The 27,512-nt window shown below is 42.8% G+C and overlaps 1 protein-coding gene across 9 annotated transcripts in view; it reads right to left on the bottom strand.

The window, feature by feature from the left end:
- The window catches only part of MITF (melanocyte inducing transcription factor), a 98,743-nt gene that overhangs the window by 36,565 nt on the left and 34,666 nt on the right, over window positions 1-27,512 (bottom strand). For 5 of the 9 annotated variants that reach the window (XM_039695572.1, XM_039695575.1, XM_039695576.1 and 2 more), the window contains exon 2: window positions 6,858-7,104. In XM_039695572.1, coding sequence (XP_039551506.1) covers window positions 6,858-7,104 — 247 coding nt within the window. Of the gene's footprint in view, window positions 1-6,857; window positions 7,105-13,074; window positions 13,212-18,649; window positions 18,674-23,470; window positions 23,494-27,512 lie in introns of those variants that run through there. The other 4 variants (XM_039695580.1, XM_039695574.1, XM_039695577.1 and 1 more) reach the window with 4 other exon arrangements.

The raw sequence follows: 27,512 nt of genomic DNA, 5'->3' as shown, positions 1-27,512 counted from the left end.
CCTGGATCTCCCCCCAGCCCCCACATTTCCAGCACTGTGTGTGGCTCTGGGCATTATTTTCTGCTAAATTAAGCCATGGCTTCAGCAAACACAACTGCAGTGACCAGCACTCACCCTCTTCTTACAGCCTTGGCTCCAGGAGTTAGGTGGTTATTAAATTCATGCTGCCTGATAAAGGACTTGGTACAAGCTGCTAAAACCTGTTAGCTGGGGGCTGTGGAGCCTCATCAATGCTCTTAATACCCACAACTATGGGCACCTACAAATCTTAATCTGCACAAGATTAACTCATCTTCTGCAGGTCCAAAACAGCCACTGACACGTGGTGAACCACCATTTTCCCAAGGTCTGGTAACTCAGCCAGCAGATAATATGTCTAGACCATAAAAAAAAGAGAGCTTTGAAGCTGTAACAGACCAAACTTAGCAAGTCCTTCTTAATTTTGTGGATGTTCCCCTGCCAGCAGGAAGACAGCAAATCCTCGAGACCACCAACTAGGATATAAACCAGCAAGAATTTCCAAGGAGCAATCAGAGCTTGGACCTCCAGCTATCTGCATCATTTTGCCTGAGTATCTCCTGATTTCCTCTGTGGCAAATGAGTTATTTCAAACTTCCAGGTAACTACAGTGAACTTACAAGGCAATAGCTCTGTGATGAGCAGCAGTTTCTCACCTATTTTCCCACTCTGCTCACATCATTTTCCCAAGAAATTCTCTCACCCCCCGCAGCAAGCACAGTTTGTCTCACAACTTTGGGGGCTCGATATTTGTGCCACAGTGACCACAGGTGAAGAAACAAGATGGAAAGAACAAACACCTTCATCAGGAACTACCATTTCTCTCCATAGCCAAGCATCACACGCATATGCATGCATAGGAAAAGGGCATTTGGGACGAAGGGTGAGAGCAGCGTTTTGCACCAGCAGTCAACCATCAGATACTTGTACATAGAAGTATGTTGCCCCCTCAAATTCCATGCATTTTTAATGTCTAATACCCTGGGTGTTAAGCAAGAGTTTACATTTTACCTCTATTACTGATGCAGACCTCAAGCACCAGTGCTTGTTTTAAAATAGCTTTCAACCCAATGAGCAAGCAAAAGATTTAAGGCTTGAAAGATACTTTTACTTACATGAAGGCTGAAGAGGCAAGGCAGACTTTAGTGGTTCTCTGGTTAAACGCAAGTTCTTCTTTATGAAGAATTTGCTGATGACTTAAGGTATGTCACCAAGAGTAACTTTAGTTTAAATGTTTTATCTGCAGCTCACCAAGACTCAGTCTGGCAAATCACTTGTCTAAGTTCTTGATTGCAAATTCACACCAGGCTTACCTAACACACCAGCACACACTACTATCTACCATTGTCAGGTGAGATTAAATTAACTTCAATCAGATAAACGTGTCCACAAACACACATTTGCTGGGGCAGGCACTACCACACGTTTATCTTGCCATCCCATTGTTCTGTTCTTCAGAACTGTGAGATAAGTCTTCCACACAAGGAAGTCTTATGGTAATTATTACACCAAGAGCACTACTGCCAGCTGCTGAGCCTTCCCTGCCAGACAGAGCTTCCACAGGTCACTCTCTGGAATAAGCACACTGGAAAAAGAATAGGAGGAGGTATTTTTTTATATATGTCCAACAGTCATTAACATCAAATGGAAAAAATGCTTGGCATTTCAAAAATGAAGAAATACAGGTTTCTGATGCAGAGATTATCATGGTGGCACATTTAAAGTCTGAATGAGTAACGACATGAGGGTGAAGGAGAAGGCTGGCTGCCTGCACTCCTGTCCACTCAGAAAAAGTGGGAACAGGAAAAGATGAGCACAAAGTGCAGCAATGGGATGGCACTGAGCAGAAGACAACCACATCCACTCTGGTATCAGCAGTGATCAGCCCACAGTACTGCCATGATGTGGGCAAAGATGTTGGAATAATAAAGAGAGGGAATCCAGTACACAGGATATGGCTCTAGGCTTTGAAAAGGTTTTACCTTTCTTAGGACAAGAAAGAAAGGCCATGATGAAATTCTAGCACCAAAAGATGAATTAACATCTGCCATGAAAACACAAACCCAGGCAAGTGAGCAGCGGGAATCTGAAGTGAGGGCTTTAGTGGCAAACAAATTTTTTACTATTTAGCATACTATAAGCATTGTTGTATGGAGATAGACTATTAAAATGGCTTAAGGACAGACATTAAAAACTAGTTTGTGGCCTATGCTTCTATACATATGTTTTAGATAAATATATATAAAAAATTTACCTGTGTATATTTTGGGGTGAACTGCCCTATTAGCCAGGGCTGGAAGTATATGCACAAGTAGAGATTTTTATCCAGAAAGCAGAGACCTCAACATTTAGATCCCCAAGGCAGGACCATGTTCTCCAGATTCCCTGGAGCAAGGGAACTGTTTTCTTATTCTCCAAAAACAAGCTAAGAGGGGATGAAATGGACCTACTACATCATCTGCTGGTGAGGAGACCTGCTTTTTCCTTACTACCTGCAAAGCATTTATGCAGCTCTCCAAAGATATCTGTTACCGCTGCAGGTTCTCACTGCAGCCCTGGAGGCTGTTCTTGGCAGTAGTATCAAGCATCTCCCATCTGTGCCAAAGAAAAGTTACATTCTTCAAACCCCAAAGGCAGACAAAGAAGGAGGAAGAGGTATGAGAAGTGCAGCAGATTTCTGTCATGCTATGCATTTGGTGTGACAACACTCAGGCCAAAGAGGATGTGCAGCAACCTCATCCCTGGGAGCATTTGCATGCAGCAGCAGGGACAGGGACCCAGAGCACATCCAGTTCAGGTTCCATCAACCCGTGACCTGGTGCATCACATCAGAAACATGACAGCAAGTGTCACATCCACGCACCGAGAAACGCCAACAAGGAACTTGGAGGGCCAGAGGGAAGAAATGTTCACCCTTCATTTTCCACCTTCCATCTGCTTAGTGAGACATGCAGAGGGCTGGGTGTCAGCTGCCCACCAGAAATGTTTTCAATCCTGCAAGAACTGGTAATATTTTCAGTGGAACTGATTTGCAATCCTGTGGGCCGGTGCTGGCCCTGAGCCTTGTGTGCTGCTGCTCCCACAGAGGACACAGACCAGCCACAGTTCCTGCAGTGCCACACGGGCTTTTGGGCAGGCAGGTTCAAAGGATTTAGAGGATTTTGTCATACTTCTTCTATACAATAAGCCTGATCCAGAAATCAGATAAAACAATACAGGTAAAGTCACATACCACAGCAACAATTCAGTTTTAAGATGAACTTTTTGCAATGATGCTAATCCTTTTAAATATAAATGAATAAAAACATAAGGAATGTGTCTTTATGGGACCCATGAGTCCTCATGGATCTCATCCTTAATAGGATTTACCAAGTCTTGAAACTACTCCAATAAACAATTTTTTATGTTATATTCCTATTTCCAAGGCAGAGGAAGAAAGTAAATTACAGCAGAAGCAAAGAATTCCTGGTGACATCTCTCTGTACCATTGGAGATGGATGAGAAGGTGCTCAAAGACAAACCAGCCCATGAAGCCAATCCCAGCTCTGCAGAAGGATAACCACAAGCTGTAACAAATCTTCCTTTTGCTATCAGAGTTGAAGGGATACTGTTCCAAAAGCATCAAACCTATCCCAGTCCATCTCTTAATTAGGCAGCACAAAGCAATGCAAAATTTGAATTCCAGCAGGTCATCTCCTACCTTGCCAAGCTACATTACTTGGCAGAGGAGTGATGCAATGAGAAGTCATTACTCAAGAAAATGAAATCCAATTTATTCACATGGCCTTGAGCATAAAATGTTATGCAATTTGGAGATGCCTATGCAACGTGACATAGATTAGTACATATTTCTCTTTCTGTATTGTTTCTAAATGGACATCTTGAAAACAAATATAAAATCCAAGCTCATTAACACCTCTGGCTTCTTTTTAAACCAGTCATTCTGAATTACCATCCTCAGATATGCAAGTATTATTCTCCTTCTCACACTGTGAGATATGGGTGAAAGGGCAAGTCACACAACATAATTAAAACCACTAAACACTGACAAATTCAACAGGCTTAGAGTGGGATTTTTTGATGCAAAGTACCAAAACAAACAAACAAGCAAACACAACAACAAAACCAGCTGCTAGATTTGGTGTTGTTTGTGAAGTAACATTGAAAAAGATCACTTTTAAACAAAGTTGCCTTGCAAGTTAACATTCCTGAAAGTAAAAAATCCTCTTTTTGTCTACCTCATTCTTTACGGTCACTAAATCCAGACCATATGCATAGTAAAGTTAGCAACTTAGCTCCCTATTTATCTATTAAAACTTCTGTACAGCTCATATGGAAAATTTGTCTACAGCTAAAAAACAACTGAAGTGTAAAAAGCAGCTGCAGGGAAATGATGTCACTGCAGCCAGAGCTGGCTGTCAGCACACTGGCACCAGGAAGATCCTGAGTTATTGTTAATCTCAGCTTTTGAGCCAAATATCCTATTTGGAAAAACGACAAACAAAAAACCCCAAGACAATCCCCCCCAAAATCACAAAGAAACTATATGGATCTGTTGCCAAATCTTACCCTCACTGAAGCCTCGGTGGTAATTTTCAGGAAGATCACGACTTCAAACCTGGCATTTTGTACTAATTTTTTTTTTGTACAGAACTGGTCCACTGTTATGAGTAAGGATAAAAAGGTGAATCTTTCACTGCTTTCCTCCACCAGAAACACAAGCAGCAAAACCATGCAAAGCAGTTCTGCTGTTTTCCTCAGTTTGCAGTTTTTTTCTCCTCTCACAGGCAGAGCCCAGGAGGACTGGGTTTTCCTAATTTTGACTGTTACTTATGGAAATGTAGGTGATGAGATAACAGACATCATTTTAGTCCAGCAGGTTGCTCATATTTCCACAACTATCACCTTCAAAATGGAATTCCATTGCCAAAAGGTACCTGTTGCCAGTAACTATTTTTATTTTACAAGCTGCTTAAGGACACACTCTCCAAATTTTTTATTCCACGGGGTCATGCACTCTTCTTTGGGCTAAAGACAAGTGGAGGAGAGGTGTCCTACCTCTTTCCAGGAGATCCTTCTCCATCAGAGGGAAATGGGGGACAAATACCCTTTTTGGAATCCCAAGGGACAAGGGGTCAGGTTCAAGTCCTGTGGGTGAAGTTTCCTAGCAGTGCTCCAGCAGGTTATAGCTTTGCACACATATCCTGTGACAAGGCAGGTCCCAGGAACCCCATTTGCATCACCTTTTGGCTGCAGAGATTTCTGAAGTTTGTCCCTCAGAAATCAAGGGCTGCCTTCCCTCCTCTCCCATCGAAAGAGCCATTTGCAAAATGAACCATAATGACAACTGCTAATGCTTCTTCAAGAAGCTTCTTCCTTATCAGTAAAATAGTAAACATTTTCCTACAAGTGTTCACAGTATTTTAAAAATACCCTAAAATTCATATTGTAACAGATTAGGATGAAAGGATGTAAAAAATGTAAAATATGCTTATTTAGCTAGGTGAGTTAAAAAAAAAAATCATAGCACCTACACATCTGCTGGATCTGAATTATAACCACAGCCATAACCTGGAAACAAGCTGAAGAAATTGTTATACACAAACATTGCGAGTAATACACAAACATTAGACAAAACAATTCTTCCCAGACAATTTCAGACTCCTTACTATAGATATATGCACACATGTTCAAAGAATATTACATTTAATTTTTAATGGAAATGTGTGTACGGAGAAAGAGAATTCAAAATTCAACTGCTGCCTTTTTGCTCCTAGATCACATACTGGACTATGACTCTACTATCCCAAATCAAGTGCTATTTTTAGTGGTGACAACACAACACCAAAATGCAGATTCAATACATATAATTATCCTATATTTTCCCCATAAACCTGTCACACAGAACACCTCAAATTCCTGAGCCAGCAAGTCTATTTTAAAACAGAATTTCTGACTGCATATCACTGGTATACAACAGCAACAAGCACAACATGAGCGGTTTGTCACCGAGCTCAGCTAACTTATGTGGTAAGAATATGCTCACTGACTAAACAACAAACTGTAATAAAAAGATCCAGCAATAATGCGAAGCAAACTCTACAAAAATGGTGAAAATCATATTTTCATGAAATATGTCAGCAAACTTCTCCAAAACATTTGACATTGTTTTACTCACACATTTCACGGTGCTTCAGCCTACTTGAATTTAAGCAGTGCGTGAAATTATCTCTTTTCTTATAGCTGTGCACGTTCTTCCCTGAGTAATTAGCAAGCTACATCCCCTTTGACAGATGGACACTAACAAGCTCCTATAGTTTCCAGTGGGACAAGGAATCCAAAGCTACTAATAGCAAACAAGTCATTTAAACAAAAAAAGGATTACAAAGACTCGTTGCAAGTAGCTGGAAACTCACCCATATTTCAGATTAAGGCTTTCTGAGGAGCTCTTTTGTAAAGAGTTTTGACTCCATCTTACAAAACTATTTTATTGTTTTCCTCTAAAAACCAAAACATTTGTTATCTGCTAATAATTTCTTCATATTGAAAGTAATTAAGCACTAGAAAGATGGAGAAGCGTTTTCCAAAGGGAAAATGACGGAAAACTTAGTTTGGTTACAAAACCTCCCTCCGGAGACCTCAAAGTTGAAAGAAAACAAAAGTTACACAAACTTTTTTTTAAAAGTTCTTCCATTCTTCGCTACCAGGCCAACAAAACAAGCTGCAAACTAAGCCAGGGCGCAGCTTATTTGCAAAACTTGGTTGCCGAAAACGCCTAGAACCACATCCCTGTAAAATAAAGCGGGTTTTGAGGAGCTCCTGAGCGGAAAGGTGCGTACCTTGAGGACCTCCATGGGCACCTGGGTGGCGGGGGGCAGGCTGGTGGGGACGCTGACGTTGATGGCAGGTGTCTGGCTGACGGGCACTCGCTGCTGCATGAACTGGGCTGCCTGCTGCTTCTGCTGCTGCTCCCGACGCTCCTGCTCCTGCATCTGCTCACGCATGAGCTGCTGTCGGAGCAGGATTCGTGAGGTCATGCTGGAGGAGCTTAAGGGAGGCTTGGAAGCGCCAGGATGCTCGGAATTGCTGTGGGAAGACCAGAGAAAGACAGCTCAGCTTCCACCAAGAGGGATGGCAGCTCCAGAGGCCAGAGCTGGTGGAGTTACAGGGGAACGTGGGGCACAGTGGGTGAGGATCCACGGCACCGCGAGAGGGGAACTCAGAGCCAAAACTACTTCAGGTACTTGGTGGCCACCTTAGATTGCCTCAACCTGACTGCAGCCAAACCATTCACCCAACATCAACATCCAGCTGTAAAGAGCCATTTGCTCCTTCAAATTTTACAGCAACCACCCACGAGAAAAACAAATGCTTATACAGACAGTAGTAGGCACATTTATTCCTTTTTCCTTAATAAAAAAGAGCTGTAGCAAGTCTAATGATTGGTGTGGATAATACTCCAGTCCAATGATCTAGCTCAAAGTAAATCTACCTCTCCCATGAAAACACAACAAAATATAGTTACTTATTTCCTGCATAATATCACCCTAGGGTTGGGCTGGCTGGCAGTGACTTTTCAGAGTTAGAAAACAGACCTCTACAAAAAACCCAACTCCCACCTCAGGCCCACCAGCATCTTCTGAGCACTGTCAGATACAAAAAACAGGCAAAATAAACGAAAATAACAGCTTTATTCCAGTCATCCTTTACAAAGAGCAACAGGCTGGCCCAAGCCAGCACACAGCTCAGCTTCACCACCTAGGAGATATAACTAAGCCATTGGCAAGCAGAGCATGGACTTCACCATGGACTGCAGGGACATTTTCTAGAGCAACTCATCATATTCTTAGCCAACAGAACCAAAATCCATGGGCCATGCCCTGGCAAGCCAGCAGTAACCCTCCTGGCTCCAGGAGGAAGTTGCTCTTGAAACCCCCACCTCTGGCTCCAGCTGATACCTGTGGGATGCTGGCAGGACACACAAGTCTGAGAGCCAGCATCCCTTCCAGGTCTTGCTCAAAGCTGCGGGCACCAAGCGCTGCTTGTGCTGTGACAGCCAGAGCCAGCACTGCTGGAAGTTTTCTGGCTTTGTTTAGGACTGATGTTGAACACAGTTCAGAGCAAAAACAAAAAAAAAAAGGAGAACCCACGCTTACTGCCCCAAGAGATCAAACTCTGCTCTTCCAGAGCACACATTTTGGGGGCAGGGAGGCAGGGGACCATCTTGCTATTTAAGACCTGTCATGTTGAAACATTCACAGAGACACTGATCCTTTTGATAAAACAAGAGAAAACCTTTGTGGTGAAACTAATGCAGCTGCGGAATAATCGTACTAATTAGCTGCTCAAGACAAGTCATTGACTGTGATACTTGTAAAAAACACTCCCTTTTCAATTAAGGGTGAAGCATTCTCACATCTAAATCCAGCAGTTTGTTTTCTGGCTGCACATCTGAACCACTTTCACATTTCCAAACCGAAGAGATGCTTCATTTCCATGACCAAGATAGTTATAGATCAGTGGTCTCCCAATTGTTTTGATTATACATTCCTACCAGCAATGTCTGAACATGCATCCCCAAAATGTTTACTTATTTATTTATGAACTATATACATGTATTTCTGAAGTGCTCATATTTTCTTTCTGCGCACTAATAACACTGTGCATCCCCCCTCGGAGACCACTGTAACACATGAGGAAAAAAAAGCCACCCAAATGCTGCATTCAGGAAAGGATTCATTCTTCTCATGTTGGAAAAAGGCCAGTTTTGTACCACACTTGTCAGCATTCTCATTTGTGTGCTACTGGCAATTTTTACAGATACCTAATGTTGCAAAATTGGTAACCCAGCAGTTCCTCCCACCTTCTTTCATTTTGAACTGTTTCTCCGCCTACCAAAGCCAAGTGTGCTGGAAACCATCTCAGAACTTTCCTATATACAAAAGTGTTGGTGAAAGAGAGGGAGCAGGAAGGAGAAATTATTTCCACAGCATTTCAAACAGCTCCTGCCAGGAACCTCACCTTGCTCATGCAACTATTTTACCTACTTGCACTAAGTGTCTTTCCAGCTTCCACAGGTGATTCAGGGCTCTACTGTTGATCAAAAATTGTAAACAAAAGCTTCAAGTATTGTGTCTTTTAATGAGATAACAGCCTTAGAAAATGCTGTTCTTTAGGGAAAATTCTTCCCCAAAGGGCAAAGATCCTCCCAGGCTTTATTTCCTCTGCAATTCTGCCCAGTATTTCACATGGCAAAGAGGCAGACAAACCCTGAACACAGAATGTGGACAGCCACATGCTGCCAGACTGCAGCTACTGCCACAGAATCATGGAACTGTTTAGGTTGGAAGAGATCTCCAGGATCATCAGGTCCAACCATTAACCCAGCACTGCCAAGCCCACCACTAAACCATGTCCCCAAGTGCTACATCTATGTGTCTTTTTAATACCTCCAGCAATGGTGACTCAACCATCTCCCTGACAGGCTGTTCCAGTGCTTGACAACTCTTTCAGTGAAGACACTCTTTGTAATGCTCAATCTAAACTTCCTCTGGCACAGCTTGGGGCCATCTCTTATCCTACCCTTAACTTACTGGGAAAGGGAGATGGGCACCCAACCATCACACCATCAGTGCAGGTGAGCTCAAATAATGCTTATACTGGGATAAAAGCTGCTGCACAACACCTGCCTGCCTAACCAGATGCTTCTGTCACAAGCACTGGGAAGGAACATGGACAGATTTCCTGTTATTTATTCCCAGGTGTCTGCAAAGCTCCTCCTGTGTGCATGACAGTCTCCCCACACCAACATTCCTTCCACCCACCATGAGTGGCACTGATCAAACATAGAAAACACTTTGAAATTTTGGTATTTCATCCTCTTAAGTCTGTCCCATGCATCACACAGGTCATTCTCCCATCCAGCCTCTCTTCTGCATCATGTCTCCTCATCTCCTCAAGCACAGAATAGAAGGAACAGATGGTTTGGGTTTCATGACCATATACCTCCATAGAGAAAACAGGAGGGTTGTCAGAAACTCACTTTTCCAACCAAAGAAGCGATTAAAAACTTGTTATTTCAAAAGCTTCATCCAGAGAGTTTTGAAAATGGTTATTTTTAAAGCTTCTTGACCCTTACATGCTGGTGCACAGGCAGATGCCCTGTGCCCACGCTCAGTGCCATGCACCACAGAACAATCCTGAGTGGACACGTGGATCCAAAACTCCCCTACACGAACTGATTCACCCCCAGATTACGTGGAGCCAGGAGCAGAGCCCACACACAGCTAATACACGATGCAATTCAGATACTTCCTGCAAACAGTTTATGGAAACCATCTAATTGCAATAAATGAAACGACTCATCCTTTTAATTGACACATGATTAAACCAGTTATCCATTAGCACTCTAATAAGCACAGTGCAATACAGACTGGGAGTTATTAGTTATGTGTCATGAGCCAATCCAATTAATCATGAAGTGATAAAGCTTTATTAAATAGTTTAAATTGCATATCCTTTGCACAGATGCCTGGGAAATGTTAGCGACTGCATACATGAGTTATTATGCAGGTAGCCATTACATAACATAAGGCAACTGATCACATTAAAATCAAGTTTGATTTTGCTGCCATCAACCCACAGAGACCATAACCTTCCCTCATGTTTACTGATTATTTTATCTGTCTCCCTAGGCATAAAGACAAACTCATCTTCCGTTGGACAGTTTTGTTTTCAGATTCTATAAATTGATCAAACAAATGCTCTGGTTCACATGCATTAGTTATGACTTATCTGATGTACAAGCATTATTTTGCACTATCTATGCATTGATTAAGAAACCTCTCTGAAGACTTTGAACTAAAAAAAAAAAAAACTTAACTTTGCTTTTTAACTTTAACTATTTTTGAATATTTTTTTAAAAAGTCTCCAATGTAATGCGTCTTAGACAAATTCTAAAAAGACCCTCCAAAGCCACTTGTTCTGAGCAGGATGGACTACCCTGCTCTTAATTGAGAAATGGCACATATGAGGGAGGCTGCTGCTCTCTTCCCTCCATTCATGCCAACTGTTAATGGGTTAGTCCACTGAGAAATCAGCCAAGAAAAGCAGTTTTAGGACCTCAAGAAATCCACTGAGCTGCACCAGATCTCAGAGGAAAGAAGTAACACTGGATTTAAATGCTTTTGTTTATGTCTTACCCTTATCTCATTCATAATTATTCATAGAGAAAATAAAGGCATCCACATTTGAGCTGTAATGTTGACAACCTCTCATCTCCTTGTTTTAAAGATTAAGATTGTTCTATGCTGTAATGGTGGCTACTTAAATACTTGACCTCCAGAAGACATTTTCAGACGAGACCACCACACAGCTCCCAGCACCACTCATAGAAAATCACTAGAGTTTCTTCAAAATTAAAGTTGATTTGCACAAATTCTGTTTTCAATCTCTCTACCAAGCAGTAAAACCTCAAGAAGATTTTTGTTCCCTGTACTGTAGATGTGGCTGAAGCAACACAGCAGGTCAGCCATGCTGTTTGCAGCAGAAAGAAGTGACAGAAAACTGAAGAATAGCAAAAGAAAAAAATAAATGCAAGCAGAAGCCAGATGGCACGCACCACCACCAAAAAAAAGTCTAATACAAAACACAGAAAGTCCACAAACAATAAAAAATCACCCTACACAATCCCTTTTCCCCTTCAGCCAAGGTAAGGGATTCCAACTACTACAGCATTTTCCCTGGAGCACTTTGTACTTCATTCCTAACATTTAATAATTGATTGTGGGTTACAGCGACGCTGCGCTCACCGCCAACTGCCTGGCGCTGCTTGAAGTATCAATGCAAAAAAAAACAAGCCCAAGATTTGGCACCCTCCTACGTCCTGACTTGCCAAGGACAAAGCAGTTACAAAAACGGTGTGGAGACCTTTATCAGCTTTTATAATAAAGCCGGACGACTTTTCAGGCTCCTACATGAAAGGTTTCCGCACTTGAAGGTTACATGTTTAAAGAAATAGGCTGCCTGCCCCTGCTCCATCATCAAAATAAATGTTTTCTATGCCTCCTAAATGCTTTTGTATCCTGACCTGCACTGCTTGCCCTGCACCATGGGCTGCAGCCACAGAACAGAACACAGCCCACGAGGCACCCACCCATCTGCCTGGATGCACTGAGTACACCTGGCTGGGGAGGGAAGGCAAAGCCCTGCAATATCCATCCACCATGCACACCTACTACACCAAGGAGATAAGGACTGAATTTCAAATCAAATTATTACAGAGGATCAACCTGCTTTGAAAAAAAAAAATTAAAAAACACACACACACAAAACCCACAAACAAAAATATTCAATCCTCAGCTAAGAAATTTTAAGTTGTTGTACACCATGTAGTAGTTTTCCATTTTTCTTCCTGTCTTTAAAACACACCTTCACAAGTGGCTGAACATAATGCTTTCTGAACTTAATGAAAACCTCTCTCATGACCCAGGAGCACTCAGTAAATAATTATTAAGCTCTGGAGGTGGCTTTTGCATGAGTGTTGACTTAATAAAATGCCGTAAGTTGATCTGCTTGAATGCCCATTTACTTGGGGACACAGCATGCAGTATAGCCTGGAAAGCTTGATCTTGTCCAGATTAAGAAACAAGGTAAAATTAAGAGGTTTGATCCAGAAGCTGCAAAGGTCACATTTTACAATCCCTTACTACCATTGCTGATAAAAGGGAGATGAAAAATTGCAAACCTAAAGTATCCTCAAAGATTTCCATATTATAACAGTGATAATACACCGAGTCTTTTTACACAAACTGAACCTCTGTGAGCCCAAATCTGCGGTTTTGCCATCAAGTTTCAGAACAGAACTAGAGACATACGTATGTATATATATTTAAACATAGAGTCTTCCCCTCCTGAAAGTCATCATCAGTAGCTGAGCTGATCAGCCCAGCTGCTGTGGCTCTGCAGAGGACAGTGGTCATCCCAAGCACAGCAATCCTCAATTCCCAGAGCACAACCTCCACCGCACCAAACCAACCCCGGCAAAGCATCACTCACAGACAGGGGCTGTCAAAGGAGCAGGGCACGAACATCTGAACAGCTTCCATCTTTCCCCCCGAATTTGGTGTCCAAGGGCTTTGCTGAGCACCCCCGGGTGAAAGCCAAGCAGCGTCCGGGCCGGCCGTGTCTCCAGGGGAGGCTCCAGATAAGGACCTGGCAACTCCAATCCCCAGGGAGCAGCGGCTCCCGGCACTGCAGACCTGTGCAATCCAGCACCTACCGAGGAGAAAACAACGGGCTGGAGGCAGCACGGCCAGGGGGTACCACGAAAGAACTCCAGAACAGCCCAGGAGTTTGGAGCCAGCATCCTGCCGCATCCTGTCTCACCTGCATGGGAGCGCCGCGCAGCCTCCGGATGGGCACCTGGATCCGCGGGATTTGGGGTAAATTCCCGGCACTGCCGTGGGCTGAGCGGATCCCAGGGGCTGCACCACCCTCGCCGCCCCGCAAGGAATGGGAGAAACCGAAGACACGGGCTGGCATTGAAAGCACTTCTCCCATTCATTAATTAAAAGGGGTGTGATCAGGCCATTAACACCATCAGTGGATAAGGGCTGTCTGTAACAGCACCTTTTCTCACGATCTTTATCACCAAAAAGATGAAGGGAAAGGGTGGGTGCAAGACAAATTTGTTTTCTGGGATGTAACTTCTTCGCGTTCAAGGTTCACCTAGGCGAACCTCCTAGGAACCACTGGACATGCATCTCTCAAGAGCCTGAACTACATCTGTAGTGGTACAGAGCCTATGTGACAGTGCACACACCATTTCCCCAGCTCCACCTCTGCTCAAACAGGCTGGAAAAGAACACACCACTATAAAAATACCTCAAGCTCCCAAAATTGTCCTATGAAGGGCTAAAGGAATTTAAAATGTAGTTGACTGCATTACCTGATATTGGTTTGATGCTCTTCCTCAAACTTTTGAAGTTTCCATCACAAACTTAGAGAAAATATTGCCAAAAAATAAAAGAGGGGAAAAAAAGACATGACGCAGATTTGCCTTTCATTTAAAAGTCTGACCTTGTTAAAGGCTTTTTGAACCATTTTTCAGACACCACATCTATGGGCACTTCCCTCTCTAAAGGGCTCTACACAAATTTGCAAAACAAAAAGCCAGATTGCTAGAACAACCAAAAGGTGATAAAAGAAAAAGGGAGGAGATAAGGCTCCACTAGCAATCTCTGTAGTTTTTGATTTTGTAATGCAGAATTTACCTTTTTTAATCTGGGTAAACAGTGATGATAACACTGTCGCTGACAGAGAAGATGACGTATGACCACCACACTTTTTGATACTTTACAACTACACAGTGCCCAGGTCTGGCTTCACAGCACCTTGCCATCGTATCTTGGTTTAGAAATTATCACTTCCACAGCTGGATAGCAAGTTTATTCACAGAGGCAGTTTTCAGCAGAAGACAAGGGTCAACCATGTAGTGCCCACAGCCTGTATCCATAATTCACATGCCCAGACTCCTTCCCAACTAAAAATAAATGGTGTCCCTCAAGGCTTACCAGGACCAGCAACCCCCAGCCTAAACCCTCCCATTCATCCAAGGTTTTCTGCTATTGACTCCACTGTTACAGCACTATTCAAGGCTGTCCAAAGAGGATGAGGCAGCTGGAAGCATCATCTCCTGCAGATGACACCCTTGCTCTGGCATGCTGAGCAAACAGGATCTTGAGGAGCAAAAGGGAAAGTGTTTATGAAGATTTGTTTTAAATGATTAAGAATCCCAGTCATGATGAGAACCACACAGTGAATTCTGTGCTCGGTATGTCAGCATTGTCAGCACGTAGGACTTGCTCACAACACTAAAAACAACATGCAAGGGAACAAACAACCCATCACTGTGATGATTGTAACATTAAACCAGTCTTGGACAGATATTATGCAAACTCTCACTTCAGTCTCTAGCCACAGCACTAGCTGTTCATTACTGGACCTGATCTGATCAGTAAATGTCTTTAGCAACTCTTCTTTCTAACAAAGCAATTCCCCAGGCTGCATAAACCAATTCCTCAGCGTCCACATGCTCGGAACAAACTTCAATTTTAGAGTCCCTTAAGCACTGCTCATGTTTCTTCTACCTTTTTATCTATTTGTGGAAAAGTTATTGGGGCAAAGAGGGTTGTGCAAGCTGAACTACTCGGGGTGGGGGTAAAAAAGCCCTTATTCAGCAGCAAGTTACTTTACCAACCGCTTGGATATTTACACTGCAATTGCAGGACAGATGTGCCAGACTTGCTGCCTTGGGTTTTCACAGCACAGACAGGAAGGTGGGATAAGCTACAGTTGTCCACGTAAGGAAGCATTAGTGATGTTTACAAACTTGCTAATTGAGGCAAAGCAAAACAGAGGAATTGCCCAACTGCAAACAACTAAAGGCAGGCGGCCTTCAATTCCCAGAGTGGCTTAGGCCACTCTGTGCCCCCACAACATCCCTGACATGGGAGAATCCCAAACTAAGGCTCCTGGAGGAAGAAAACCTTCTCAGTTCATCAGGCATCATTGCTATGCTGTCAGCAGCATCCTCTGTACAGGCACGCCCAGTAAAGAGCCCTTCTGTCACCAGGCACCTCTCCCAAACCCAAGTTTGGGGATTCCCAAAGTTGGGTACAGATTCTGTGTGCTTACAACCTCAGAGTGTGCACTGTGGGGCAGGATGGCTGGGGCAGAACAGTGCAAATATTTGGAGGGACCTTTTCACCTGCCACGCAACAGCTGTAAATTCTGTTTTAAATCTGCCACATTTGCAGGAACTGCAGTCTTTCACAGAAATATTTGGCATTGATTTAAAGCCTTCAGCACTGGGGAACTGAATCTCCAAGGACGATTATGGAAATTCCTCCTCTTCCCTCATCAAAATAATTCTGCATCTTGTTTCAAGCTAGAAACTGCTCATGAACATCAGAGAGGGAATAAGGAAAATAATTACTTAAAACATGGGGTCACACGTAAATAAAAGAAATACCAAATGAAAACCATGGTACAGAATGAAGTCTTGTTCAAAATAAAAACATGCAAACAATTTATACTTCTTGATTTCACAAAGTCAAAAATATATACATAAAGATCCACCCTAACCTATTTATAGGTCTTTTAACACCTCAAATATGACCCTGCTAATACACAGCCTTAATTTAATTTTGCAATCACCCTTCTGCTCTGCATGTCTTATGTTGTATCTAAAATGCACAAGCACATCTGAAAGAGGAGACAGGAAAAATCTTCAGAAATAACTTCATGCTACCAAATACAATCTCAAAGATTAACACGGCTGCTGAATTTCTAGAAAATGAGATTTTCTCAAGTAAAACTGTACAGCACAGCCCATGCTTTACACAGTTCAGTGACAACTAAGCCACGTTGTCCATTTCACTTGTAGCAGGAACACCACTTCTTACTTTTCAAAATACATTACAGCCCTTGGTTTACTTTTGGAAAAAGAGCAGCCAACTCAAAACTATTTACAAGCCTTTCTGTCAGACCCTCCTAATCTGTTCTGCACTGCCAGAAGCACAGCACTTGAATGGCTATTTCTGTTCAAAGCTATATTTGTTGTGGAACTACTGCAAACTCCTGAATCATGTAAACAGAGTCAAGAGCCAAAAAAATGTTTCACTGGACTTGAAGTTCACATCTGCCTTAGTTACTAGGACAAAAAAATAAAGGCAGGGCTTAGCTTATAACCAATAAATCCTGCAAAGACTACAGTTAATCATGCATTCCTGCAACAGGGTTTTGTTTAATCTGGTTTACTTAGCATTTATGACCTTGGCAAAGTACGTGCTGGAGCACCCACCATTGTTGTGGAGCAGCATTTCACACCTTCTGTTATTTTAGGCTTCAGCAGGCGACTGTACAGTGCTACATTAGTGAGCCAGGTTCATAAACATGCAGCAAAGTCACCTGGAAATGATGTGCAGCTCCAGACTTGCTGGAGCCCAGCAGCCAACTGTACTGCTGTCCCTAAAAAGCAGTATTGTAGCAGCTCTCAGTCAGGACGTGCAGCTGCACCTTTGGGGGAAACATGCTGCTGGAGCAAAGTGGCCCTGCCACTTCTTCATCCTCTTGGCCCAGAAAAGTCGGTGCTACAAACCCTGCCTTCACCTCAGCTACCAGTGTGGAAGAAAACTTCACCTTCTCTGCACTCACCACCTTCTATTCCTCATGATCCTCCTCCAGCAGGAACAATCCCCAATATTCCCAACACGCTGGAAACAAAAGGCAGGCCAATATTCCCAACAAGCTGGAAACCATGAAAACCCCCAAAACAACAACGAAAACCCACAGAGATGCTTGATCCCAAGTTCCCACAGATGACATTGATCTACCACTTTGGGAAGGGACCAGTTCTGCCCAGTGGTCTTTGGCACTGTGGTACTGCAGGCAGGAGGACAAGCAGCCTGTGCTTGGATAAGAATGGGACATCACAGATGGATTAAGGAAAACAAAAAATGTTTCCATCATAACCCACATAAATCTGGATTAACCTGTAGTAGCTTTTTTTTTTTTATACAACCACTATTGAATTCAGAAATTTAGTGGCTGCCTGATGCTTAGTTGCCAATATATATCTAATACACTGAAAATATTTTTGCCTTCCACATTCAGGAACTGCAATTGGCTTTACAAGTATTGGGGGCGGGGGGGAGGCTTTTTTTTTACAAACTCCAGAACAAACAAGATTCTTTTCTATTATTTCTTGTTTTTAAAAGCACATAATGCAAGTATAAATGGATAACAGCTTTTAACATCTATCTTACCATAGTTTATTTTTGTACAAATCTTGAACTTCATCTTCAACGAAGATATTCTACCTCAAAAGTGTTATACTTCTGTGCCAATTCCCTTCACACAGCTACAACCTGGCTACAGAATTCCTAATCTTAGTAGAAGGATATATATTTAAATTCGCCTTGAATTGACACTACAGACTACTTAAAGTTGCATTAAAGCCAGTATTATCCTCCACACACTTTCAGAGTACCAAAAATGAACATCAGCTCTCAATGCCAGAGTTATTCAATTAACACTTGCACAGCCAAAGCACTTTGAAATCCTATACACAAGCTGCCAAAACAAACCCCAAAATAAAAACAGCCAAGAAAACAACCCCCCATGCCTGGACTAGGGGAAGGCAGCTTCTGAAGGATTTCTCATTTGGCCAGCTCCCAGACATCTCCCTTTCCACACTAGATGGAGCCTTGTCCCCTCTTCCCCAGCTGTCTGGCAGAGCCCTGAGCTGGGATAAAAAGGGTAAAGAGGCAAAGGGTGAAACAGCAGTGTCACCCCAAATAAACAGCCTGCAGCAGTGGCTACAGAACAGCAAGACACCAGCCAGGACCTGGGCTCTCACCCTGCCCTCCTGGCTCTCTAACACAGCCCTGTTTTGCCATTTTTGAAGAATGGAAGATTTCAACAATCCCAAGTCCCAATCCATGCTGAGCTCCTACCAGCCTTTACCATGGCTGCAAGGCACTGCCTGAGCTCACACCACAGTCAAATTACACTTCTTTTCCTCTCCATATAAAGGGACAACATTTAAGTTTATTACCAGATTACACACCTGAATTGCTCACTGGCTTTCCTGCATCCCTCTTCATATTCCCAGTTATTTTCTTTCAAAACAAGTTCTTCCAACTCTTCTCTATTAACCTGAAACATCTGTTCCGAATGTGTCTGCTCAAGCTCCAGCCTTGGATCCACTGACATTTTGGGGAAGCAACTCATGGATAAAATTCCCCTTGATTTGTATCTGCTGGATTTGGTCTGTATTGTTTCAGATCACAGGTCAAGAGAAACAGCTCATCCTTCTGGTGAGCTGCCACAGCTCCATTAGGATCTCTCAAAGCACAACAGGATATGGTACATCATCTGTATTTCCCTGATGAATTTAAACTCAATGGGATTGAGAGGAGCCCAGGGGAATGAGTCACTCCCGATGTCACAAGTGGCCAAGCACTGCAAAGCACAAAAAGCAGCAGCCTCAGGCTATATCAGACAAGGCAATGCCAGAGAGGATGGAGAAGCACTGTGTCCCAAGTGCAAAACCTGTGTGTGCCTTGTGGGCAAGGGCTCCTGCTGGGGCAACGTGCTCAAGAACATGGAGCTAAACTTGAGGGGACAAGGGAAACAAGCCCATGTTACAGTGGGAAGCTAAAGAAAAGTTTGGAGGTTGACAGGAGTGAGTGTTGCTGTCTATAAATACAGCAGAGAAACAAACACCCAGGAGAGAACAACCCTGGCACATCACCAAGCGATATAAACCAGCCATGAACAAGATTAAATTGGTATCAACAGTCTCATTCTGAGAAGTTCAGACCTGAAACCATTTCCAGCTGGAAGACTGGTGAAGGAACAACATGCTCCTTTGCAAATAAAGACTGGTTGCCTAATCAAAGTAGGTCACTGTGGAATAAAGCAGCCAGCAATGAATAGCAGGACACAGAATCACAGAATCAATAAGGTTGGAGAAGACCTTTAGATGATCAAGTCCAACCTTTGACCAGCCACCACCTTGTGAACCAGAACAGAGCACTGAGTGCCATGTCCAGCCATTTCCTGAACACAGAAGATGCCCTGCAGCCAGAGGCTCCAAAAGGACAGACGCAGAGCAAAGCAAACTCTAGTAAAGCAGACGGATCTGAAGTAGTGCTGGAATATTGCACACAACAGGAGCTCTTGCTTTCACATACACTGTGCTGGATTAAAGCAGTAAATAATACCTCAAAATGCAACCCCTCCTTTCTAAATTAAAGATTAGAGGCTCCCCCAAAACAAACAAACTCAAGAAATAGGTACTACAAAAAAGAGACATCCTAAAGTAGACAGAAGGCATGCAGGGCAGGGGGTTTCATCCAGAGCAGATTTAAGAGGGATACCTTTAGCTACCATCACCCACAATGACTTCCATCACAAGGCTTCAGAGCAGAGCCCCTTGGGGACACACAGCCTGGGCAGTACAGACAGAAGGGGAAACCACACCTCTAAACCCCAGAATGCTCCATCCTCTGTAGCCAACAGCCATGTCCTCTTATCCTACTCAGCACTGACAAGCAACACAGAACTGAAGCTGCCAGGCTCTTACAACACCTGCTCACAGGCTTAGCAGAGAAGAACCTTTCAGTTTGCTACAGCAGCATGAAAACCCAAACCTCTGACAGCCTCTAACAGTTCAACACCCTGAACATGCCATCCAAAATTTCCCCTGAAGTTCAAGAGTGGAGCATAATGAAAACACCTTCACTGACCATGTTATTTCCAGCCTGGGAACAAAGAACTCCAGCCTCCGGTGCGCTTTTAATACAGGCTAATTTATTCTGAAAGAAATAATAATTAAATACACAAAACCAAAGTATGGAACCTGAAAAACACCTTCCTGTCTGGCAGAGCAAGTGCTTTCTAAGCACTTACACTAGCTCCTGCTGCTAAAATCGTTTATTAAAAGTAACTCGGGAAAAGCAAAGATGAGCTCAAAAATAGGCAGCAATGCTAAGCGAAAAAGTTACACTAAAAAAAACCCAAAGCAGATCAAATGCATTAATATATTCGTGTGATTAAGTCCATATCCAAGTTGTTGAAACTGTAGTATTTAATATTTGAGTGATTATATATGTTTTTAAAAATCTTACAAGTGCTAAGTACTACTGAAAAACCAGCACATTAAATCTTTACAGCCTGGGATTGAGAAATTCCCTGAAACAAGAGGAAAAAAGCCCTAGGCAAAAAACCATAATAATCAATTTTCTCCACCCATCCCACCACATGCCGCTGCAGAACCAGCATCAGGTAAATTGGGGATTGCAGAGTCAGCCAGAATAAAGCAGTTCCCAGGCCAAAGGGCTTTCAACCAGGTCCAAGACCTTGGTACTGTGGTGGCCCAGGACAAAAAATGCAGATGAAGCATTAGCAAGTGCCAGAAGGGAGGTACTGACACCAAAACCAGCCTGAGAGTTACTTCTTCAGGTAAACTGTACCACTCCTTAGTTAAGAAAAACCTCAATATACTACCATTAAAAATAAAAAGGCAATAAAAGGCTACTGAGATTCCATTGAATGTTAGAGAGGGTGAAAAAAAAGCCCTTTCCATGTCCACATGCAAGTAACAGCTGGAGATAGGAGGGATGGGCTGAATAGCCTTAGCCTGGTGAAAAAACAGGTTCTAAGCACAAAAACTCCCAGATTTATAATTTTCTCATTGCATTATTCAACAGCAGCATCATTTTATCAACCTCTCAAATACTACCCTCCAAGAAGCAATACACAAGGGGTTTTCTATAAGGTTTTCCATAATCACTGCAGCACAAAAGAAAAAAAATTATGTTGGCAGAAAACTGATAGGTTTTCTACAGCAAAGTCTCTCTTTAAAATTTTTTATTTGAGATTAAATGTAATAAGTTCCTTAGGACTAAAAAAACAAATACGTAAATCTAAGGTGGATCCCAACCTGCAGGCATTTTTTATCAGTTAACATTTCACATGCAAAAAAAAAATGTAAACAGTGAAGTTCAAGCCAGAACAAAGTTCTTCCCTCATTTCAATTAAAAACATGAATATAACTATTTATCCCAAAATAGTTTGAGAAATCTGGTCTAGTAGAAGGTGTCCCTGCCCACGGCAGGGGGGTTGGAACTGGATGATCTTTAAGGTCCCTTCCAACCCAAAGCAATCTATTATTCCAGGATTCCCAGTGGTGTTGGGAAGCTATGGATGCATGGGAAGAAGACAAGGAAATGAAAAGCAAAACAAAGTGCCTACAGAAAACAGATTTAAAACTGTATTTCCGCATGGCAACAAAGAAACATGCTGCTTGGAAACACCCATTTCTGTTTAACATAATGGTGGTGGGAATTCCTGCCAAAGTAAACTTCAAAAATTTGTTTGCCACGGAGGAAAACCGAGCAAGCTGGAGTTCTGTGTGCAGAATCCTGTTTCAAGAGGGTGAAGGTTTCTTTGTTCCCTCTAGTGCCAGGTCACTTCAAACTTTTGTGCCTACATACTTTATTATGCTTGCAAAACCTTCAAAATTATAAAAGGAAAGAGAACTAGAAGATGAAAAATTTTAATAACCCACTCCTAAAAACCAAAAAGGCCTTCCAACATGCCACATGTAAAAATATCATCAAGTTTGACATCTTTCTTATTCCATCAGTCTACTCCCAAAAGTCTGGCATCTTTGAAAGCAAAATATTATTCACGCAGGGCAGAGAGAAGAAGGTTTGTTTTTTTAAAAAATGTTTGCATGAAATTCAGGGGAAAAAAAAGCATTTACAACGTTGGTGCAAATTACATAATCTGTCCTCTTAGATGTCAGTTTCTGGACATTACCAACCGTAGCTACAGATAAGACCTTTTATTCAATTATCATGCTAAATTTCACATTTCTGTAAGCAGCACGATAAAGAAGCTCAGTGACTCCTCCCCTGCTTATCTGTTATCCCAGTATCATTTCTGACACTAGAAAAGTAATTGCAACTTTCTAGGTTGTGGCTCAGTTGCCCCAACAGATCTCTAGATCTCTGTGCACTAACAAGAGTTACAAGAGTTTTCCTTCTGCATCTCTCCTTTCCAGTTAGGTCTTCTGCAATTCCATGGTTTTAAGTTTGTATCTTCAGCACGCAGACATGTGGGCAAACAGTAATTCCTGAAATTTGTTACTTATTCAAGTTATTTCTCATGGTATTTGTCATGCCAGCCTCAGGATGCAAACTCAAATTGCAAATCAGACTTTTAACTGCTGCAGCTCTGGGGAGAAAAAGAGGCTGGTTGAGATTTTTACACAGCAACTCTCATGGAGCACTTAATTCCAGCATTAAATTCAGGTATGGATTCAGCACATCACAACCAAACTTAGGTGGGACATGGTCCCAAACCCACGGAAATCAACAGCAGTATTTCATTCTGACTTCCCACAGAATCTTCGGGCACAGCAGAGCATTTTGAGCCAAAAACCTGCCTGCCCTTGCTGCACCTGAGGATACTGCCCTCGCAGGCAGTGCGGATCCCCCAGTGTACAGAGCCAGCTCTGCAGTCCACAGCATCTGCCACAGAGCAAACCCTGACCCAGCTGGCTGCACATGAAAGCACATGCAAAAGGTCCTGTGCATGCTTGTTCAGCTGGTTTGAAAAAGAAAAATAAATGAGCGAGAAAATATTGGAGTTTTTTGTGGTTCCAAGTCAGGTAATTTCTCTATTTTATTCCTACCTGGGCCAGGAGGAGAGAGGGAAAACTAAAACAAAATGATCATATACCACTGCTGCTTCTCCATCTCTGCCAGCCAGCTGCAGGAGCTGACGTGCAGGCACAACCCCAGGCTGGCACCAGGAGGGACAACTGCTCTGTGGAGCTCTGCTGCAGCTCAGAGAGGAAAAAGGACCAAGGACTTACCCAGGGGATTCATCCTTCCACGTTTCAATCCAAGGCAAGGCAAGAGCTCCCTGGGACCTGAGCTCCTGCTGGCCACAGAACCAAGACTAAACAGAAAGGTCTCAGTAAGCACTGGCTTCCAGAAACTGCACTTCCACTCCTACCATCCACCTCCTAACCCTGCTGCTGCATTTGTGGCTGCCTTTGTTAGAACACTTCTGCAAATGAAAACAGATGAGTAACTATTGCTGCTTTAGCAAACTCCCAAGCCCATGGTCACTAATAATAGCTTTGTTCCTTTTATTACTAAACAGAACCAAAAAAAAAAAAAAGTTTAAATGCTTGTATAAAATGCACATTGCTGAATGTTTTCTTTCATTGATCCAGGGCCGTTTCCCCATATGAGCTTAGGCCCAGGACTCTGGAACAATTTCTGTGATCAACATGATGTGGTGCAATCTCAGGCTGTTCAAAGGGGCTTGCCTCAAAAAAAAAAAAATTAAAATCACGTTTTGTGCTCCTTCATTTGAGACACTGTGAGTTCAATTAAAAAATAAATCTGACCAGAGACATTCTTGCATGAGACCTGCAGAGGCAGGTCTGAGCTCCCTGGGAGGAGAGCTGATGGATTCAAGGAGGCAGAGGAGCTCTGGCAGCTCCCGGCTCCTGCCCAGCCCAACTGTGCCAGGAGCAAACAGGTGGCACACAGGGAAAGGGCAGCATGTGGGGAAGAGAAAGTGGAGAAGGGCAAGAAGAGAGGAAGAAAACAGAGAGGCGATGAAGCCATTGCTGTGAAGTGACAGTGGGAGAATGACCACAGGAAAGCCTTCCCTTGTGTGAGAAAAAGAAACAAGAAAAGCCGCAAGAACTACTGTCGGTACAAAATTCTGCTTTTCCTCTCTGCAATCAAATTAATTACAGGAACCTCTTAAAGCAATAAAAATAACAGGGTCACAAATCACCCCAAGTCTGCCATGCTTTATTTGATGAAGCCTCCCACCACACACCCCCTTTGGCCTGGGGTCAGCTATAGCCTCCTGCTCCTCCCATGCTCATGCCCCTGGCCAAACAAAGGCCATGTCTCTCCCCTTCCTTTTTTTGGGGTGCAGGTTTTACACCAATCATGGATTGAAATGTAGCACAATCAAGCCCAAGGCCTCTGTTATCCTACAAATGGTGCTGGAAAATGACTCGGTGCCACTCAGCTTTGGCTGCCCATGCTGGAAGGTGAATAGGCATCAAGGAAAAAAAAATATGCTGAATATTCAAAAGTCCAGCCACAGCATTTTTCCATCCTAAAAGCTCTAGGGGATTTTAGCTTATTAATTTCTGATATTGGGCTGACTGCTGCTGAATGATCCCAAGCACTGCCCGGTGAATGTTTTTTTTCACAGGAAGTAACCAAGCCAAAAGCAGCGAAAGCATCCTCTTGTTCTTGTGTGAGCCCTTTTCTATTATTTTTTTCCTTAGTTTATTTGAACAATACCACCATGAAACAGCCTACAATAATGACTGTTACAAAATAGGAAGCTGAATTATTAGGCAAGCTCTGTCTGCGTAACTCAATCAGCCCAGGGAGGATATGACAGGCACGACCAAGACAAAGGACTGGACTCTGTGACCCCAGGCATTCTTCAGGATTCTCTTTCTGCGTTATTAAAAGCTGAAGTATGCTTTTGCTCCTTGATTAGAGGCACCATTCATATAAGTGCAGCAGCAAAGCACTGGCATTTCCCAAGAAAGTGGATCACCAAGTGTGCACACAGAAAACAAACACTTTGGAGAGGCTGGGATGGGAACTCTACCCGAAAATAAGGTTCAAAATGGAAATTCCAAGTTTAGTATTTAACCTTTGAGCACAGAGGGGATACACACAGAAGGAGAGGTAAATAATGAGGCAGTTTTTAAGCAAACACCCAACACCAGTTTATGCAAACTAACAAAAAATAACTGGTAAAAGTGGTCTTCAAGCAGTTGAAAAGGTTCTTCAATCCTGCCAAGAGCATCATCAGGACCAGCTCTGGAGGGATATATTTTGGATCAGACAACCAGTAACCAAGGGCAGCCACCCACCATCCTGTCATTACAACAACCCCACAGAAACTATGAAAATCAGGTCTAAGTGCTCGGCTGAGCAACACTTTGGAGCCAACAGCAACACCAGTGACTGAGCAAGAGCAATACAGGAACCTGCAAGTGAATCATTAACGAGCAATGATTTCTCCATTACTCACTGTGGATATAGAGTTACTGTGGGTAAGATTTGTTTCTAAAAAAAGGGAACAGCCACCAACATGAGCAGTAACACATTCATCAAAGGCCAGCGCAACGTGGGAAGGAAAGAGGAAGGCACAGCTATGGGGAGGCTTTGTCCAGAAGAGCTGCTCATTGAGGAGGGCTCTGTGGAGCACAGCAGACCTGCTGGGAGCAGCATCTCACACCATCCCCTGCCACAGGGTCACACTCAGGGGCTCGGGTCAATTGGGTGTTGATTTTGCATCACACCAAGAAATTATTAACTCATTCTACAAAAGCCATACAGCTGTCAGGCTGCTGATAGAGATCAATAACCAACTACTAAAACGTCAACAGTTTGACCTCTAGGCAAGTGTTTCCATACCCCTTCACCCTCGTTCTGCAGAAAACGCTCCCAGTACATTTTCCCCAAGCATTTGCAGTCTGTGCTACTGAGAATAAGCAACAGGAGAACTGAGCCGACATTCTCAGCCAATCTTTAGGCAAGATTAGCAAGCAATTAAAGCTGTTGTATGAGGAATTTTAAGTGCTCTACAACTTCATGCCAAACAAGAGCTAGTCAAGCACTGGAATTTATTTTTTGCAATTCCGTTCTACACAGAAACAGAGACAAATTTAAAGAAAAGACTTTTTGAAGCGAGGATTTAACAAATTACTAAAACATCTATTATAGTTTAAATACTAATATATCTGAAAGAAAATCTGCATCAAAAGGGGATGTGCAAGGCTTTACAATTGCTTGCTACCAGAACATTTCAATTTCAACCAAACTGGGGCATTTCAATCACTTTTTGTTGGTAAAACATAATTAATGGTAATGCTAATTGCACCCCAGCCACTTTGGGTGCAGAACATCCAGGGCACACTTTTGAAGGCCAAAAGTGAATCTCAGCGGTAAAGCATAATTTATGGCAATGCTAATTGCACCCCAGCCACTTTGGGTGCAGCACATCCAGGGAACACTTTTGAAGGCCAGAACTGAATCTCAGCCCCAAAAGCAAATGAGAGCTTTGCCATCCCTTGCCTAACACCAGATCCACCAGGACAGGTAGCAGAGAATATTTACAGCTTTTGTCCCAAGAGCTGATTATTTAGCCCCACCTAAAATATCTTCATTAAGTTGCCAAGAAAACAAGATGGAGTAACAGAGAAAGCCACACATTTCATGAGGGAAAGAGTTACAAGATGCTCAAGAGAAAAAGCTTGGTTTTAAGCACAACAGAAAAGAAGGCAGATTTGGGGAACTGTCACCCCCAGCAACAATTGCACAGCTTGCACGGGTCTGACAATAAGGGTTGAAAATAATGATTTTCATAAACACACTCACTGGAGCAGAAAAAGATGTTAGAATGAACAAAGCAAGTAAGCAAAGTTAAATAAGGTAGGTAAAGCCTGAGGTACAGTTTCAGACTGATCTGCTGTTCACATAAAGAATGCTCAAGTTGAAGATTAGGGGTGAGAAATAAGAAGTCATTAGCTCTTCTTCAAGGTTCATGATTCAAATCTGACAAAACACACACTTCAGTGTTTCCAAGCTTAAAGAAAATTCCAGCAGGGTCACAGAAGTCGCTATTTTTAGCTGGCTTAATCTCTGTGCACTCAAACACAGCTTTTGTACATGCACATATTTTGTTAGCACTTAAATAAAGGAAAAAAAAAAAAACCTCTGCTACCAAAAAATTAATCATCCACAAGTTCTGAACATGAAAATGAGCTTTCGTCTTAATATTAGCTGCTTTTGAGTGAACAGCACTGAGAAGCAGCCTATAGCTTTTCCAGCCAAAACTGCTACCAGAAAAAAACCCCA

Source organism: Passer montanus, unplaced genomic scaffold, assembly GCF_014805655.1.
Source record: "Passer montanus isolate IOZ18808 unplaced genomic scaffold, ASM1480565v1 scaffold9, whole genome shotgun sequence".
Classification (NCBI taxonomy): Eukaryota; Metazoa; Chordata; class Aves; order Passeriformes; family Passeridae; genus Passer; species Passer montanus.
Note: the sequence above shows the minus strand (reverse complement) of the source record. Positions and strands in the feature narration are given on the sequence as shown.